The sequence below is a fragment of the Esox lucius genome, chromosome 17, assembly GCF_011004845.1.
Source record: "Esox lucius isolate fEsoLuc1 chromosome 17, fEsoLuc1.pri, whole genome shotgun sequence".
Lineage (NCBI taxonomy): Eukaryota > Metazoa > Chordata > Actinopteri > Esociformes > Esocidae > Esox > Esox lucius.
The window spans coordinates 9,089,468-9,109,847 of NC_047585.1; the positions used below are offsets into that span (position 1 = coordinate 9,089,468).

General features: G+C 40.2%; 1 protein-coding gene across 3 annotated transcripts in view; it reads left to right on the top strand.

The window, feature by feature from the left end:
- Positions 1–20,380, top strand: part of cpne5b (copine Vb) — a 207,868-nt gene that overhangs the window by 50,025 nt on the left and 137,463 nt on the right. For all 3 annotated transcript variants that reach the window (XR_002198020.2, XM_013132288.3, XM_013132289.3), the window contains exons 2-3: positions 2,801–2,841; positions 3,336–3,382. Coding sequence is in view for 2 of the 3 variants with exons in the window: in XM_013132288.3 (XP_012987742.1) it covers positions 2,801–2,841; positions 3,336–3,382 (88 nt within the window). In the remaining variant the exon portion in view is untranslated. The remainder of the gene's footprint in view (positions 1–2,800; positions 2,842–3,335; positions 3,383–20,380) is intronic.

A 20,380-nucleotide genomic window follows, 5' to 3' on the forward strand; every position in this document is an offset into this window, starting at 1 on the left:
AATTCAATACATTAGTAACTTAATCGTTATAGATCTTAGTGAAACTGAATATAAAGAGATTACTTTCTTACCTTTCCTTGTGGTTCTTAAAATAACGAATGAAATTTGACGTTGTTGCATATTTTGCAACTGGCAAATCTTTTTTTATTCACACGGTCCAGTTCAAAGTCCTTGTATCCAAACGATACTATTTGTGGAGCTCGACTAACGTTACTGTCTGCCATGTTTGGCGCGGTTTGAATTGTGCAGTGTTAAAGGCACATACGCTGATTAGTGGTGCTGATGTCACAACATATAAAATAATTCTATTGCTGTTTGTTTATTATAAGTTCAAGTCATTGTCGAGTCTTCCACTTCAAGTCAAGTCAAGTCTCAAGTAACTTGTTCTCAAGTCAAAGTCAAGTCATTTTCATACTTTAATCAAGCAAGTCGCAAGTCCTGAAAATTGTGACTTGAGTCAGACTCGAGTCAAATCATGTGACTCGAGTCCCCCACCTCTGCTTGGTCCTATACATGTATTAATGAGTTACTAGTTAAAGGTACCGAGCCCCCATGTTTGGATGAGAAAAGGAATGTAGTTAGAGTAGGATCTGGTGTTTGCCTTGGGGGCATCCTTGACCGGCACCAGTGGATTAGAGGGTTACTCGTAAATCAGTAAATCTGTATAACCCTTTAGTGTCTATCTGTTGATTGTCCAGACATTGTGACTCCTCAGGAGTTGAGAAGGTTACCCATGTGAAGGAGGACAGCCTGTCCCTTGTGTGAAGTCCAGGATATGTGATAGAACAAAGGGAATGTGTTTTATTGACATAGGACAACTGGGCAGCATCTTACCACACCCCTTTTTCTATGTATCCTCGGACGATTATGTTTGTAAGCGTTTGACGCGTCCCTCTTATTTACAAATAATTAATAAAACTGTTAAATTGTGCCAAGAGAATTTCGTCTCTGTATTTTCTCCTTTAAGAGTTCTGATCGATAAAATTGCCACCATCATACGGCTAACCGACAATACCCGGGGGTCCAGCAGCGATGAGGGTGCCTAATTGACTCAATGCGTTTGTGCTGGGGAAAGCTTTCTGGTTGAACTGGCAGCAATCTTCCATTCTTCTGCACCTGCTGTGGAATTGTTGCCTCACTGCAGCAGCTCCACAGTTGGGAGAGGGGAGATAAAAATTTCAAGGGGAAAAGGCCTGTAGACCTAGACCATTTGGACGCCTGCCATTTACAGACGTTTACAGCTGTTTTGTATTGCTTGACATTTTTTGCTAAATCCACAAGAACAGCAGTGGATGTGGCAAATCATAAATGCACTTGATGGAAAACAACATGCAATATTTGTGGATTTAACAAATGCCTTTGATTCAGTTCATCACAAGCTCTTGCTAGCTGGACTCAGAATCAATGGCCTCAGTGAACATGCTGTCAGTTAGTTTTAAAAAACAATACTTGCTGATAGAACACAATGTTTCTTTCTGGGGAATAGGACTACTCCAGGTAATTCGGGATTACTAGAAGTGAGCCCCAAATGTGATGCACCCAAACAAGTTGCAGCTGAATGCTTCGCTGGTTCAGATTTTGAATAATTTTTCGGACTGTAATTGATCAACCCCATTTACAAAATAGTTGGGATGCTGTGTAAAATGTAAAAATGAGAACAGAATGCAATGATGTGCAAATTATTAAAACCCTATATTCAACAGAAAATAGTACCAAGACAACATATCAAATGTTGAAACTGAGAAATGTTATTGGTCCTTTAAAAATATATGCCCACTTTGGGTTTAATGCATGCAACATGTTTAAAAAAAGCTGGGACAGGGGCAACAAAAGACTGGAAAAAGTGTGTAATGCAAAAAAAAAATGAAACCTGGTGGTACATCTCACAACTAATTAGGTTAATTGGCAACTGTCCTGTTGTCTGACAAATCAAAATGTGTAAATTTTTTCGGGAATCATGGACGTCGCATCCTCCAGGCTAAAGAAGGGAGGGACCACCTGGCTTGTTATCAACGCACAGTTCAAAAGCCAGCATCCGTGATGGTATGGGGCTACAGTACATTAGTGCACTTTTGGTAGTTACCATTCATGCTGAACAATATATACAGGTTTTGGAGCAACATGCTCTCATCCAGTTGTCTTTTTCAGGGAAGGCCTTCCTTATTTCAGCAAGAGAATTCCAAATCACATTCTCCCCAGTTCCCAAACGCTTACAGAGTGTTGCTAAAAGAAGAGGTGATGCAACACAAAAACAATAGCATTTCTCAGTTTCAACATTTTGATATGTTGTCTTTGTACTATTGTATATTGAATACAGGGATTACATGACATGCACACCATTGCACTGTGTTTTTATTGACATTTTATGCAGCATCCCAACTTTTTGGAAACAGGGTTTGTTCATCATATCCACGTGGCCTCTTCTGTGTCACGGTAACTTGATGTATCCCTACACTTTCTTAAAAATATTAAGTGACACACCATTCAACTTTGTACCAAATGGTGGTTTGGACCTTGTTTTTTGTGTTGACATCAGTTCATTCCTACCTCTGTATCCTGCTCTCCCTCACCACTAGCAGTTAGCAGACATGATCTACTAGGTGGTTGCTACTGTGTATTGTAATGTTGTTATCGATTGCTGCTGCATCCTTAGCCAGGGTTCCCTTACATTGGGCTTTTTCTGGTTAATTAAATACAAGAACACAAACATAACAATCTGCATAGTATTCCAGCTATTTTCATAAGGGTGGGAAGTTGATTACTGGTTGACATTTTTCTTCTTCCATTCTTTGTATTTTAGAAATCTTCTAGATAAAGACACCTTCTCCAAATCTGACCCATGTGAGTATGACTTCCCTCCCTCCCTTTTTCATCCCTAATTGATGGTTTATATGAAGATTACAGCAGTTGTTCAACAAAGCATAGAAATCAGGCATACTAGAAACAAATGTCTGCATTATATGTAGTTTGGATCCCTGTGTGGTTAATTGTTTTACATGGTTAAAATAAAACTACAATCATTTTAACAGGTTTAGGCATTCATTCCAACTTTGTTAGTTAGGGCTAATCTTTGTGAGTGTTCTTAAAAAAAAACAGTCAACCATCCATTCATGTCAATAAAGCACCAATTAAATGGTAATCTCCCTGAGATGTTAACTCTGCCGTTAGCCTTAGTTTGTTGTTTGTTCACGGTCCTGTAAATAACACTTTTGTATTGATCTGTTCAATGTAACAGAATCTATCTGTCTTTCTCTAATTGCATTTCTGCCCATGGGTCTCTCTATTTCTCTGTCTCATTGTCTTTTTCTGTCCCTCTTTCTCTCTGTTTCTCTCAGTGTGTGTGCTCTACACCCAAGGCGTAGAGACCAAGCAGTGGAGAGAGGTAAGCACAGCACATACACACCAGACACACACACACAGAGTTTTCTAATGTCCAATTAGTCCCTTGCTATGTGTATTGGCTATTTGTGGGGAAAGTAGCTTCTTATTATTTGTGTCCTTTCATTTGAAAGACCATTTAAATTAGCCAAGTGCTGACATTTAAAAGATAAAAAGTTTGAGAGAGCTTTGGAATAAATGGCTTTAACTCTGCTCACACCAACATCTACATGCAACACATATAAAGCTAATGTGCTACATTCCGAATAGGACCATTTCATTAATTTTGGCGTTCCAATGATTATTAATTAATCCTTTATGGAGCTCTCACGAGTTAGACCTTTTTTATCTGCAGTGACATTCTGGTCATTTAGCAGATGCTCCAGAGGGGACTTAAAGTGCATCCATCTGATTGGCCTGTCTGCCATTGCTTAGTCATACAACCAGGCAGAGGAAGGAAGAAATTACCAGTTTCCTTTCGACTGACTTGTCTTACTATATTGATTGCTGTCAAAATTCTTCAAAGAGTGGTAGTCAGTGTGCTAAATTTGGACTGTACTTGTTAAGTGACCTAACTGATCCCACATTCATTTGATGCTACTAAACCGGCTCTGAAAAGTATTACCGCCCATTAGACTTTTGCACATTTAATTTGTACCACATGAAATCCAAATGGATTTAATTAGGAGTTATTGACACTAATCAACACAAAGAAGTCAATAATGTAAAAGTGAAAATCAGCAAATTGTTCTAAATAGATAGTATAGTCAGACTATTAGGTTATAGAATGTTACTGAAAGAATGTTACTGATAGCCGGTAGATCCTTAACAAAAAGACTTCTGGGATTCTCTGAATAAAGTGTTACCAATTAAAAGGTGGGTTTGAATTAGTCTCCATCATCAGTCTTAAAATAATGACTGTGCTATTAAACTACACCGTGTCTCACAAATAACAAAACTGATTAGAGGGAAGAGAGCGACACAGTAGAAAGAGAGATCTTTTGCATGAGAAATAAGGGAGTGGAAAGAAAAGAGGGAATATAGGAAGCAAGTGATAGAAAGAAAGCAAAAGAAAGATAGACTGAAGTAAACCGAGAAAAAATTAAATTACAGCATAAAAGCCCTCACACACTTCCTAAACGCCACAATTAATACACTCTGATTAACTGAAAAAACCTCAGAGATTAACATCAATAAAAACCAATGGACTGATACACTGGCCCGGTCTCTCTCTCTGTGCCAAATGTGATGGCAATTCCATCGATCGACACTCTTAAAGGAGTAAGAACAGAGACAAATTGAATATTTTATTTGCAAATAGAGAGACGAGTCAAACGCTTACAAACATAATCATCCGAGAAGACTCTAACTTAATACATGAACAGTTCATATTTATAGAGGGAAAAGGGATGTGGTAAGTTGCTGTCCATCTGTCTTGTGTCACATAGGTTGTACCTAAAGGGAGGGCTGTCCCCCCATCTTATCCTTCCTGCCATAATGTTTACTGTTGTGTTTACCTAGAGGGGCCAACTGACCTTACTTCTCCCCAAGGACCACATTCCTAAGAAACAAAGGTCTGGCACCCTTCTTGGTCTATGCAGGAGAACATGGTCAAAGTACCTAATAATCCTCTGATATTATACATATATATTATATATATGTGTGTCACAATCAAAGTAAAGATTTATATACCAGCCAATAGAAAGACAGACATTTCCCAAATGTACCTTAGTTCAGAATTTCCATAACTTTCAGAAGCAATAATAGCAGAAATAAGAATGTTTATCACTCACACTCCACTTCTAGATCCTCTAAATGTTTAGTAGAAACAACTCTACATTTGTATTTACAAATGGAATTAAGAAAGTGCTTGTAAAAAGAGGGACTTATCAAACAATACACTCACCTAAAGGATTATTAGGAACACCTGTTACATTTCTCATTAATGCAATTATCTAATCAACCAATCACATGGCAGTTGCTTCAATGCATTTAGGGGTGTGGTCCTGGACAATCTCCTGAACTCCAAAATGAATGTCAGAATGGGAAAAAAAGGTGATTTAAGCAATTTTGAGCGTGGCATGTTTGTTGGTGCCAGATGGGCCGGTCTGAGTATTTCACAATCTACTCAGTTACTGGGATTTTCACGCACAACCATTTCTAGGGTTTACAAAGAATGGTGTGAAAAGGGAAAAACATCCAGTATGCGGCAGTCCTGTGGGCGAAAATGCCTTGTTGATGCTAGAGGTCAGAGGAGAATGGGCCGACTGATTCAAGCTGATAGAAGAGCAACTTTGACTGAAATAACCACTCTTTACAACCGAGGTATGCAGCAAAGCATTTGTGAAGCCACAACACGCACAACCTTGAGGCGGATGGGCTACAACAGCAGAAGACCCCACCGGGTACCACTCATCTCCACTACAAATAGGAAAAAGAGGCTACAATTTGCACGAGCTCACCAAAATTGGACAGTTGAAGACTGGAAGAATGTTGCCTGGTCTGATGAGTCTCGATTTCTGTTGAGACATTCAGATGGTAAAGTCAGAATTTGGCGTAAACAGAATGAGAACATGGATCCATCATGCCTTGTTACCACTGTGCAGGCTGGTGGTGGTGGTGTAATGGTGTGGGGGATGTTTTCTTGGCACACTTTAGGCCCCTTAGTGCCAATTGGGCATCGTTTAAATGCCACAGCCTACCTGAGCATTGTTTCTGACCATGTCCATCTCTTTATGACCACCATGTACCCATCCTCTGATGGCTACTTCCAGCAGGATAATGCACCATGTCACAAAGCTCGAATAATTTCAAATTGGTTTCTTGAACATGACAATGAGTTCACTGTACTGAAATGGCCCCCACAGTCACCAAATCTCAACCAAATAGAGCATCTTTGGGATGTGGTGGAACGGGAGCTTCGTGCCCTGGTTGTGCATCCCACAAATCTCCATCAACTGCAAGATACTATCCTATCAATATGGGCCAACCTTTCTAAAGAATGCTTTCAGCACCTTGTAGAATAAAAGCCATGTAGAATTAAGGCAGTTCTGAAGGCGAAAGGGGGTCAAACACAGTATTAGTATGGTGTTCCTAATAATCCTTTAGGTGAGTGTATTTAATAACAATATTGGCAACTTTCATGAAATTGAGCACGTGAAAGGAAAACACAAACACAAACAATGAGTCATACATTGGGCTCAAACATTATGGGGAGCCATGCAATTTAATTTGAACAATAAATTCTCAGACACAAAATGTTTTATTAAGTAGCTTGTTTTTTTCGTTCTGAATTTGAAATTCCTGTCCGCATGATATACCCTGTCCATCCCCGCCCTCAGCAGGTCGGTATTTTATTTTTCTGTATTGAGCATGGTGTTAGTTCCTTGAACAAAGTGGTTTTCATTTTTTATTCAACAAAAAGTTTCTGCATCCTCCACCAGTTATGAGGAGTTGTTGGAACTGACACACGTTAAGGAGATCCAGTGAAGGAAGACTAGCCAGACAGGCTGAATTTGTTGGAAAAGTAAATAACTGAAATATTTATGGTGCATACAGGGTGTGGCCTTTGACAGATAAGGAAAAGAGAACCTAGCTATGGATTGAACAAAAAAATTAAATCTTCTCATAGAACTCAGTACGAAATAAGAGAAACTGACTCTGAATGTTCTAATCCGGCCCTTGGTGCATCTGTTTGGTCCCATCTTCTCTCTCCCTTACAGCTATGTGACATTCCCCCTGATGAGTGGCTGCTTTTCAACAAGTGAGGCATGGTCACTCGTTGGTTTAGAGGAGACGTTGCAAAGAAAGAGAGAAAAAGAGAGGCCACCATAGGAGGCAGCCATAGGCAAACCTGGCTATGTGCATACTACCTAGAAACATAAGTCGAGACCGAGCTGCATCTTCAAATGCCAAATGTACTAAACCCACAAAGACAAAGGGCATCTAATCAACTCATGATCAACTCACTGTCTACTGATCACATTACACTTCAACTACATTTCCAACACTGTATCTCTGTGTACGTACTATGCACATAGGTGTCTGTTTCAGTCTGACCAGCACCTGTGTGTCTTTATTATTAACATCAGCTCATTAGCATCATCTTCCATCAGGGCATAAGTGACATAAGTGGTCCCTTAGGGTCCCCGACCGCTAGGAGGCCTCCAACTGCTAGGTAACCCCCAGCTGATAGGGGAGAGGGGGCCCAAATTACATTTGCATGGGGCCCCCTAGGGTTGGCACTGCCCTCCATTAATAATAACTGGCTTTTACAGTTTACCCATATCTTTTGGTATTTTTATCTTCGGCAACTCCTGTAGATGTTATGGATGTTAGGATCAGTTCAGCCTTTTAAATCACAACAAATATTATGATTTGACGTTGAAACCAGATTTGCTTTGCTATTCTAAGATACAATGTCCCTCAAAAAAATGGTTTCTTCACCTCAAGTGATTTTTATCCTGATTGTAAAGACTAAATGAGAGGAAGTATTGATTGCATATCGCCATGAGTAATTACAAAGTAATTACCCCGAATCTCTTTTGTTTACTACACACGGAATATAAATGAAGAGTACTGCCAGTGAGGAGGTGTTCACATTACCTAGTTATTCTGTAATTAGTCTGTTTGTCAGGCGATTGGAGCCTGACAAACACAAAAATCAACAGCAATGGACCTTGTGAAGAAAAAAAACAAGAAAAAAAACATTGCCCATTATCTCAGTAGGTGAAATGTGTTTTATTGTATCCTGAATTCCGTTGTTAACAATCTTACATCTTTTGTAGTACTTCCTTTTAGGGACAAACCATCGGAGAAGAGCTCGAATATCTATGGATTCTGTATCCATATCTTTAGTCTTTTGAATGGCAGTCCACTTACGTAAAAAAAAAAAAATTGATGTTTGTATGTATGTATTGATTTACACATACTAGGTATCAACACCTTTTATCAACACACGTTGAAAAACATTGGTTGTGTTAAATTTTAACTCCTGCAGGCTAGTTAACTTTGATCATACTTGTCTTCTTGAGTTGCAAGGTGGTAAGAACATTTTATTTCATTTCCTTTTGATACATTTTATATAAGATTATGCACCAGCCTTTTATGGAATCGTTGCCATCAAGTACTTTTTTAAACAATCAACCAAAGTTGGAAGTCCAACACAGTCAACTACCGTGGATATAAAAAGTCTACACACCCCTGTTAAAATGCCAGGTTTTTGTAATGCAAAAGAATGAGACAAAGATAAATCATGTCAGACCTTTTTTCACTTGCGACCTATAATGTGAACAATTCAATTGAAAAACAAACCGAAATCTTAGAGGGGGAATTTTTTTTAATAAAAACCTTACAATAATCTGGTTGCACAAGTGTGCACACCCACTTATAACTGGGAATGTGGCTGTGTTCACATTCAAAACCATGTTAAATAGAATTAATTACATACCTGCCATCATTTAAAGTGACTCTGATTAATCACAAATAAAGTTCAGCTGTTCTAGTAGACATTTCCTTAGTTGCATCTCAGAGCAAAAGCCATGGTCTGCAGAGAGCTTCCAAAGCAGGGATCTCGTTGAAATATATCAGTCATGAGAAGGGTACAAAATAATTTCCAAAGCATTATATATACACCATGGAACACAGTGAAGACAGTCATCATCAAGTGGAGAAAATATGGCACAACAGAGACATTACCAAGAATTGGACGTCCCTCCAAAATTGATGAAAAGACGAGAAGAAAACTGGTCAGGGAGGCTTCCAAGAGGCTTATAGCAACATTAAAGGAACTGCAGGAATTTCTGGACGGTACTGGCTGTGTGTTGCAATTGACAACAATCTCCTGTATTCTTCATATGAATGGGCTATGGGGTAGGGTGGCAAGACGGAAGCCTTTTCTTACAAAGAAAAACATCGAAACCCGGCTGAAGTTTGCAAAAACAAACATCAAGTCTCCCAAAAGCATGTGGGAATATGTGTTATGGTCTGATGAAACCAAGGTTGAACTAATGGCCATAGTTCCAAAAGGTATGTTTGGCGCAAAAACAACACTGCACATCAGCCATAGAACACCATACACACATTGAAGCATGGTGGTGGTAGCATCATGCTTTGGGGCTGTTTTTCTTCAGCTGGAACCGGGGCCTTAGTCAGGATGGAGGGAATTATGAACAGTTCCAAATACCAGGCAGTTTTGGCACAAAACCTTCAGGCGTCCGTAAGAAAGCTGAAGATGAAGTGGAAGTTCACCTTTCAGCACAACAACGACCCAAAGCACACATCCAAATCCACAAAAGCATGGCTTCACCAGTAGAAGATTAACGTTTTGGAATGGCCCAGCCAGAGCCCAGACCTAATTCCAATTGAACATCTGTGGGGTTGATCTGAAGAAGGCTGTGCACATGAGATGTCCTCGCAATGTGACAGATTTTGAGGGCTTTTGCAAAGATGAGTGGGCAAATATTGCCAGGTCAAGATGTGCCATGCTAATAGACTCCTACCCAAAAAGACTGAGTGCTGTAATAAAATCAAAAGTTGCTTCAACAAAGTATTAGTACTGACATGATTTATCTTTGTCTCATTCTTTTACATCACAAGAACCTGACATTTTAACAGGGGTGTGTAGACATTTTATATCCACTGTACATAATATCAATATTTCTCCCCAAAGAAAAGAAACTCCAGAAAATTCTCCTTTTCCATCTGAATTGAATGCCTACCTTTACCTGTTGGACCTTTAATGTCTCACAGTGGCTTGAGCAAAAACAAAATGATTCAGACCCCCTCAACTGTTTTCTATATGGCACTGTTCAGTAAATTAATGTAAAGTGGGGAGAACAAGTATTTGATACTTTTTTGCATAAGTACACTTCCACTGTGAGAGACGGAATCTAAAACAAATATCCAGAAAATAACATTGTATGATTTTTAAATAATTAATTAGCATTTTATTGCATGACATAAGTATTTGATCACCTACCAACCACTAAGAATTCCGTCTCTCACAGACCTGTTAGTTATTCTTTAAGAAGCCCTCCTGTTCTCCACTCATTACCTGTATTAACTGCACCTGTTTGAACTCGTCACCTGTATAAAAGACACTTGTCCACACACTCAATCAAATAGACTCCAAATTCTCCACAATGGCCAAGACCAGAGAGCTGTGTAAGGACATCAGGGATAAAATTGTAGATCTGCACAAGACTGGAATGATCTACAGGACAATAGGCAAGCAGCTTGGTGAGAAGGCAACAACTGTTGGCGCAATTATTAGAAAATGGAAGAAGTTCAAGATGACAGTCAATTTCCCTCGATCTGGGGCTCCATGCAAGATCTCACCTCGTGGGGCATCAATGATCATGAACAAGGTGATGGATCAGCCCAGAACTACATGGCAAGACCTGGTCAATGACTTGAAGAGAGCTGGGACCACAGTCTCAAAGAAAACCATTCGTAACACACTATGCCGTCATGGATTAAAATCCTGCAGCGCACGGCTCAAGCCAGCGCATGTCCAGGCCCGTCTGAAGTTTGCCAATGACCATCTGGATGATCCAGAGGAGGAATGGGAGAAGGTCATGTGGTCTGATCAGACAAAAATAGAGCTTTTCGGTCTAAACTCCACTCGCCGTGTTTGGAGGAAGAAGAAGGATGAGTACAACCCCAAGAACACCATCCCAACCGTGAATCATGGAGGTGGAAACATCATTCTTTGGGGATGCTTTTCTGCAAAGGGGACAGGACCACTGCACCTTATTGAGGGGGAGGATGGATGGGGCCATATATCGTGAGATCTTGGCCAATGACCTCCTTCCCTCAGTAAGAGCATTGAAGATGGGTTGTGGCTGGGTCTTCCAGCATGACAACGACCTGAAACACACAGCCAGGGCAACTAAGGAGTGGCTCCGTAAGAAGCATCTCAAGGTCCTGGAGTGGCCTAGCCAGTCTCCAGACCTGAACCCAATAGAATATCTTTGGAGGGAGCTGAAAGTCTGTATTGCCCAGCGACAGCCCCGAAACCTGAAGGATCTGGAGAAGGTCTGTAAGGGCCAAAATCCCTATTGCAGTGTGTGCAAACCTGGTCAAGAACTACAGGAAACGTATGATCTCGGTAATTGCAAGCAATGGTTTCTGTATCAAATATTAAGTTCTGCTTTTCTGATGTATCAAATACTAATGTCATGCAATAAAATGCTAATTCATTACTTAAAAATCATACAGTGTGATTTTCTGGATTTTTGTTTTAGATTCCGTCACTCACAGTTGGATAGTTCATATGTTAATAATTACAGACTTCTACATGCTTTGTAAGTGGGAAAACTTTGTCAGTGTATCAAATAATTGTTCTCATCACTTATTTCCTCTGCAGTGGGGGACAGTCAAACAGCCTGCATTGGGAAAATACTTTTTACTCAATATCAGAGATCTAGCTTTTTATTTCTGTCTATCCCTCTCTAATTCCCTCTCTCTTCCACATTGTCTTTTTTGATCTCTTGTTTCCCCCTACTTTTACCTGCTCTCTGTTTCCTTATCCCTGCTCCTTGTTTTCTCTCCCTGCATTTTTCTTTCTTTTTTTGCTCTCTCTCGTGCCCTGTTTCTAGGTCTGAATAATTCATGTCTCAACACAAATAGCTGTGAACAAACTGCAGCCCACCCCTGAGCGCTATCCTGTAGTTTCAACACAGTACAACTGCTGTGCCTTCCATACGGTACAACTACTCTTCCGCTTCGCCATACAGTACAGCTATCCCCCCTGATTTTTATACAGCTACGACATGGCCTCCCTGTTCAGTACACTTGTTAAAGTCTGCTGACAGACGTTGACCTAGTTTTACTCAGATATGCAAGAAAGTACAAAATCTAAAATATGTATTGTCTTTAGATGTTTATTTCTACACTCAAACTCTCCTACAGTTGCAATGGAATCTTTTAGGAATTTGTATTTTATACAATAAAATACCTGGTAGGGTCTGTCGTGTTTCCAGGACTTCATTCAGACTTTTACATCGGCTGTATTTAGAGAAGGGGTTGTAAGTCATTTAGGTGGTCTCCATGTGCCATCTACTGCTCCACGTCCCTCTCATTGTCCTCTTTAGAAACACAGTGGCTGGGTGTAACTGGATTAATTACAGTCGGGCTTTCTAGATCTGCTGCAATTTGCATAAAACTGAGAATTCCAGTAATTAACTGGATTTAACCACTACCCATCACACTTTCTACCTCCCTCTCTTGCTCTCCCTCTCTCTGTCTCTTATTCGCTCTATGTCTCTCTGAACTTATTACTTATTAAATATACTATCTCTTTCACATTTCCCTGATCTCTGGGTGCCAATTCTGCCTCTTCCTCCTCTCCTCCCTCTCCCCTACTTTTCATTTCTTTCTCTGCCAACTTTGCCCTTCACCATCTTTCTCTCCTCCCTCACCCCAAATCCCTTTACACTCTCTGCTTCCTTCTTTTCTTCTCTCCTTCCTTGCAATATTCTCCCTTTCTTTTTACCTCTCTGGTCCTCATCTTCCTCCCTCTTCCCCTCTCTTGGGGGTGAGTTATAGTAGGTTGATGAGCGGGAATTCTCTGCCTCAGTAATCAGAATAGGGGAAAGGAATTGAGGAAGGATCAAGGAGGCACATGCACACACATGCACACACACACACCCCTGATGTGAGACAAGAGCAGGATAAAGGAAACACACACACCCCTTTGTTGTTTCCTCTAGGCAGCAGGAGTGTGTTATTCATTGGTTTCACAGGGTGATGGTCTTTTAATCATCCCTCTGCTGTCTGTCTGACTGATGTGTGTTTGTGTGTGTGTGTCTGTGTGTGGGTGTCTGTGTGCTGGAGAGACTTCCGCTTGCCAATCTTTTGAGTGATAAATGTTAACTGTTCATTTCTGTTGGTCTAATCCACATGCTTTAGCAATGTTAGCATACCCTATGCTCCTTTGTCAACAAAGCCCATGAATTAAATATTGTGTGATGGAGAGAGATTCAGAGAGAGTGAGAGAGTCAGAATCTTGAGGAGATGAAAACTTTGTGCTTGTTCCTTCTGGGCCTTCAAGGTATTCAGTGAAGGCCCTAGAATACCTTCCACGTTCAACTGAATGGAGGGAGATATTGGATGTGTCAGTTGAATTAGTCAATCATATTTTGACAAATGCTGGAGGTGGGACTTTCTGTCAATATTTCATCACCTTCTGGGCATTCCCAAATACCCTACAGATCAGATGGTGATAGTTCATTGGCTACCCCCAAAACAGTGGAAAGACAGAGTTGATGGAGTAGAGCGATTGTAGAGAAGCAAACGAACTGAAAAGGAGTTGGATAGAAAAATTTGGTAGATTTATTTTAAATCTAAGTGAAATGGCATCAATTTGTGAAGAGGCTGTATAGGCTAATGTATTAGCATCACCATTTTCTAGAAGACTTTTCAACAGAAGTTTGAACTTATTGAAAAAGGTCGACCAACACGAGTGTTAGCAGATTTAGTGCAAGCTAGCAAGAGCTATCATAGGAATCCACCCCTGGACACCTGCGTTCCACCGTGAGCCTGAAATCATTCGACAACTCAAGAATTGACCTACAGTTAAGCAAGCACCAGAGAAGAGAGACTATGGCACACAATGAGAAAGTGAGACAAAAAGTGTTTACTGTTACATCAAGCGAAATACAGAACAACCTCATCAACGCTACTGCAGATGTATTGCGGGATGCCATGAAAGAGGAGCTCCTTGAGACCTGTATCTGACATGGTGGATGAGACGACGGATGTACAGTAGGTAATGCACTGCAAGTGTCCAGTGTGCTACGCTACATCAGCAGCGGTGTGAAGGAGAGCTTTGTCAAATTCCACAATGTCACAGAGAATAAGAGGGCAGAGGCTGTTGCTGCTTACATTCTGTCTTTTTAAGATAAGGTCAGATACGCTGTCAAAGTTGTTACGCAATGTCATGATAGTGCGGGAATAGGTTCGGGTTTGCTCAGAGTTCAGGCCAGGGTAAAAGTAATTCCTCAGGTGCTATTTATCCATTGTTATGCACACACGTTGAATTTGGTCATGTCACAGGGTGCTGCAAAGATCAGGGAATTGTCTGGCTGCGTTCTTTACTAGGTCGGCAAAAATGCTAATTTTTTTTGGATTAAATGTATCAACGTCGCCTTACCAGAGTTGCTCCTATGCTGTGGCAATATTCTTCTCGGCTGGTCAACGTCGTATTTGAGAGGAGATGGAGCACATTGTGGACCATCATGATGACTTTGACGCTGACAGCATTCATTGTGCAGATGGATATGTCAACCTCTTTTCAAACTACGAGTTCCGTTTCCTTCTGGCCACTTTCATTTTATGCTTTTGCTCACGCTTGTATGAGATTTTGCAGACTTAAGAGATGGATATGCAATTTTGTCTGAAATGGATTCAAGGGTTTTGTGACACCCTGGAGAGGAAGAGGGCCAACTTCCATGCCCCCTACGAAGACAAAGTTCGGGAGGCCGTTGTATCGACAGCGCCAGGTCAGAGCAGAGGAGGACGCAAGCACCCATTACCAGCAGCTGCACTGTGGGATAATTGACAGCCTTCTAGCTCAGGTGAGGGATATGTTCAAGGACCACGAGAGACTAATGTTCATTGCTCTTCTCGACCCACAACACTTCACTGGCTCTACGCGGAGCTTCCCCGACCCTGCGCTCTCCAATCTGGAGGAAATCTACGGACATCACTTTGACATGTTGTGTCTGAAGACTGAACTTTCAGCAATGTACTCTGTCTGATTTTGAAGGAGGGAGCCCAGTTGACCTCTTGCATTTTCTTCAGCAGATGGGATTAACTGAGACTATGCCCCAGCTCTTCCTTCTCACTTGTTTGGTGCTAACTATCCCTGTGTCCACGGCCTCTGTTGAAAGGACATTCTCTGCGCTCAAGAAGATAAAAACATCTAGCAGGAATAGCACGGGACAGGCCCGCCTTTCCGCCTTGGCCTTGTTATCAATTGAGAAAGGACTTGAATTGTAAAGATAAACTATTTGACCAAGCCATCACTCACTGTGAAAAAAACAACCACAGGATGGATTTTTGTGTTCAAGTAGCGATTGTCATTTGGTGAGTGATTTCATAGTTTTTCATGTTGCTTTTTATGAATGTGATGCATTTTCTGAAAGGATACTCAGTCACATTTACATATTTTCATCCTGACTGCATCATATTATAATACACGTGATTACACTCTGGAATCATGTGTGTTGCGTACAATATAATTTGAGAATGCACATGCACATTGTAATTTGGCCTGCTGTGTTTGGTGTTTGACTGAACTGAGTGTGTTTGCAAATGTTATGAATTAAACTGCATGATTGTTGCTTGTTGGACTCAGAGGCTTGGTTGCCGGGTGCTGATGGCAATGAGTGTGTAGATAAACCATAATCCTATTATAGTTTTCAATACGTTGATCAGTTTGTTGCCAATGCATTGTATGTGTGTGTGCGTCTCAATATATCTCACACTTGTTCTGAGTGCATAAGGCCAGATTTGTTGCTTCATGGTAGCACCGAAGGCCCAGTGTCTACTGTGTTCTACTGATTTTCATGCTATAGCAATATAATATCAACAAACTATCTTTATACATGCTTCTGCTTGCTAAAATTGGGGTTACATTAACAACGAAGGTTAGGGTAATGGTTATGCTTAGTAGATAGTTATACCCAAGTACTAACTGCAACTATTTATAAACCGCATTTGACCAGAGAACTGACCTTTTGCAAAACTCCTCCCCCAAATAGTCCTTGTCCAATCTGCTACCTTAGCAACTGGTCACTACTTTAGCCGTACTGGTGCTCTGTTGCATTGACAATGGCTCCGCATTCACTACATAGTTTTTTGCTTACTGCTGATGGTATTGTTTTTATTTTTGTATGAGCTGCACTGTTGCTCATACGGTATGATTGTCAAGCACTTTTGGAAGTTTGTTCATTATTGGATGCAGACTCGTGACACACAGGAAGACGTTTTGATCAGGGCGTGCTGGTCGGATCACATTCTATTTGTTTCAGAATTTCCTCAGGGTGTGCTAAGAGAACAAAGGGGGTCTGCCACATCCCCAGTACGCATTGTTCTTATGATACAGTATCTAGTATACAGTAAGCTACTGTTTAATTACAGTAATTTGCTGCCAACCAAACTGCCAGCAATTTACTGTATATTCAAATTTTTACAGTAAGTTGCTGTCATTCACAAATACAGTAACATTCTGTCAAAAGGGACATTGTGATGGTAATTCCATCGATCAACATTCTTAAATAAGGAAGTACAGAGACGAAATTCTCTGGGCACAATTAACAGTTTTATTAATCATTTGCAAATAAGAGAGACGCGTCAAACGTTTACCAACATAATCGTCCGAGGAGTCTTTCACTCCATACATGCACAATCCGTATTTATTACAGTGAAAAGGGGTGTGGTAAGTTGTTGCCCATCTGTCTTGTGTCACAAAGGCTTTACCCAAAGGGCAGGCTGTCCCTCCACCTTATCCTTCTTGCCATAGATAACTTCTTCAATTCTAAGAGTTCTTACAGCATCTGGACAGACAATTGATGCCCCCTAGGCAAATACCAGATCCCCCACATTCCTTTTCTAATTTGAATAAGGGGCTCTCAGTCCTTTAATCAGTGAGAATACATTGGTTAGAGAAATTTCCACAACAACATACAACACATAGCCACATAATCCATGTATAGACCCTTTTTTTGTTAGTAAACAGCAATGATGTATTTTGTGGGCAGAGTCAAATGAAAGTTAGTGTAAACTCAGTACAACATATATGAATAGGGATCATCTGGATGCTTTCTCCAATTATCTTGTAAAGTAAATGTCACATCACAGATATGATATTACCATATATCCCATTAATTAATTAAATGCTTGCATAAATACTGAGTGATATAAGCTAAACTGTCTATGTATGAGCAATTTGGTTTGTTTGCATGCTAATTCTGCTTACACACTAGCTAATGTTGCTAAAGTTGGTCAATGGTGTTTACCATTGTGAAATAGCCTACTGAGAATGCCAGCTTTGTGGTTGCTGCATTTACTAATTTATCATTATTACTACAACTACATCATAGATTTTTCCCGTGTGTGAAAAACAGTAGACATCACTTTGCCTGATAAAAAATTAGCGCTGCAGAGACAAGCATTCTGGATGATTTCATCAGTCCAGTCTGTCTGTTTAATTGCTTGCAAACATAAACATCTGCATTTAGCTTCAGAGGGTGGCTTCAACAACGGTATTCTATAAAAATAAAGGCCATCTTTTATTGCATCCCTATTCTGACATGCAACGGCACAACAAGCCTTTTTTCCCCCTTTAGTCTGAAGATCTTGCCCGTTTCCTTACACTTGTTACCACAGTTTTCTGCCACCACCAAACTTCAGTGACGTAACCGTGACGTCCATTCCAAATTGTTCTATAAGCCATGGTTTATAAATGGAAAATTACGATAATTCAAAACATTCATTCATTACAGAATCTGTTTGTTTTAAATGTCTAATGAATTTGAAGAATACAGGAATTGTATTCAGAAGGTCTTATCATTAGTTTTATCATCACTATTATTTCAACTTAGGCTATAGTATAGAAGTTTCAAAATACAAATTACACCAGATGTAAGTTAACCACAGATTAATCCATTAGAATTTTGATTTTAATGTTATGCTGATGATGTAGAAGGTAAAATAAGTGACATTATCAACCAATTTGCGAAGATCCGAGTATTCACGCATGATTCGTTTTATATAGGCATAAAGCACAGAAACTTTTTAAACAAAATAAATTGCAAAAGATGAATGACACAAATAGCCCTTTTTGCGCCCATTTATGCTAGGCATGTAAGCAATGTCAAAGAATGATTTACAGTAGCCTCCATAACAAAATATACTTTTTAAATAAATATATCCATGAAAACATTGAAAAGTCATTTGTCAATTGAATTGGTCTGTGTGGGTTATTATTACGCATTAATCTATCTTGTATATGTTCAAGCCTTATCCTTCTGGCCCACAGTCAGCACACAGCTTTATGTGAGCAAGTTTGGAAAACAAAACAGTTACACTACATCCATCATATGCAGCATCCCAACTTTCTTGGAAACAGGGTTGTGCAGTGAGGAAAAAAAATATTTGGTCCCCTGCTGATTTTGTACGTTTGCCCACTGACATAGAATTTATCAGTCTATAATTTTAATGGTAGGTTTATTTGAACAGTGAGTGACAGAATAACAACAACAACAAAAAATTATAAATTGATTTGCATATCAATGAGTGAAATAAGTATTCGACCCCTCTGCAAAACATGACTTAGTACTTGGTGGCAAAACCCTTGTTGGCAATCACAGAGGTCAGATGTTTCTTGTAGTTGGCCACCAGGTTTGCCCACATCTCAGGAGGGATTTTGTCCCACTGACGTTTGGCAACTCGAACCTTCAGCTCCGTCCACAGATTTTCTGTGGGATTAAGGTCTAGCTAGGACACTCCAAGACCTTAATGTGCTTCTTCTTGAGCCACTCCTTTGTTGCCTTGCCCATGTGTTTTGGGTCATTCTGTCATGCTGGAATACCCATCCACGACCCATTGTCAATGCCCTAGCTGATGGAAGGAGGTTCTCACCCAAGATTTGACGGTACATGGCACCGTCCATCGTCCTTTTGATGCAGTGAAGTTGTCCTGTCCCCTTAGCAGTAAAACACCCCCAAAGCACAATGTTTCCACCTCCATGTTTGACAGTGAGGATGATGTTCTTGGGGCCATAGACAGCATTCCTCCTCCTCCAAACATGGTGAGTTGAGTTGATGCCAAAGAGCTTGATTTTGGTCTCATCTGACCATAACACTTTCACCCAGTTGTCCTCTGAATCATTCAGATGTTCATTGGCAAACTTCAGACGGGCCTGTACATGTGCTTTCTTGAGCAGGGGGACTTTATGGGCGCTGCAGGATTTCAGTCCTGCAATTGGTGTTGCCAATTGTTTTCTTGGTGACTATGGTCCCAGCTGTCTTGAGATCATTGACAAGATCCTCCCGTGTAGTTCGGGCTGACTGTTCTCATGATCATTGCAACTCCACAAAGTGAGATCTTGCATGGAGCCCCAGACCGAGGAAGATTGACAGTTTTTTTTTCCATTTGCTAATAATCGCACCAATTGTTGTCACCTTCTCACCAAGCTGCTCGGCGATGGTCTTGTTGCCCATTCCAGCCTTGTGTAGGTCTACAATCTTGTCCCTGACATCCTTGGACAGCTCTTGTACATCTGATGAATTAGGCCTACACAAGAAGCTGAATCTTTGGTAAAATAAGCCACAAAAATTAATAGACAGATAGGAGGTTTGATATTTTGTTACTCTCCTAATGAAAAACAGTAATGTGCAATACACTTGTTGAATGGTGGAGGATATCTTTTGTATTTTGTTTCAATAACAATTAATTAATTTGTCAAATAGGCAAGGATTTCTTTTGTATTTCGTTTCGAGAAGAATTATATAGTGTAATACATTTGATGAATTACATAAGAAGCTGAATCTTCGGTAAAACAATCAACGAAAATGCATATTTCTCTTCTAATGGAAAACAGTAATGTGTGATACATTTGTAGAATTGTCAGGGGTATCGTTTGTATTATTTTTCAGTTATAATTAATTTGTTGAAAGGTCAAAGAAATCATTAGTATTTTTCTTGTCAGTTCATTCAAATTCAACCAAGGCATTGACCTTTTATCTGAGGGTATCGCCCATTCATCCATTGGCGTCAGTCATACAGTGATGGGTGATTAGAGCCGGGTACCAATTAGCAGCTCCCTGGGAACCAACACCAAGTAGCCTGTGCTTTTTGTGTATTAATTAGGAATACGGGTAAATCACAGGTAAATGGTCTCTAAATAGACTGGAACAATGTAATATATGCCTATTTAAAAAAAGTATGGAAGGAGGAGAGTGTAGCTTTCTAAGTGGCAGTTTTATTTTGATTG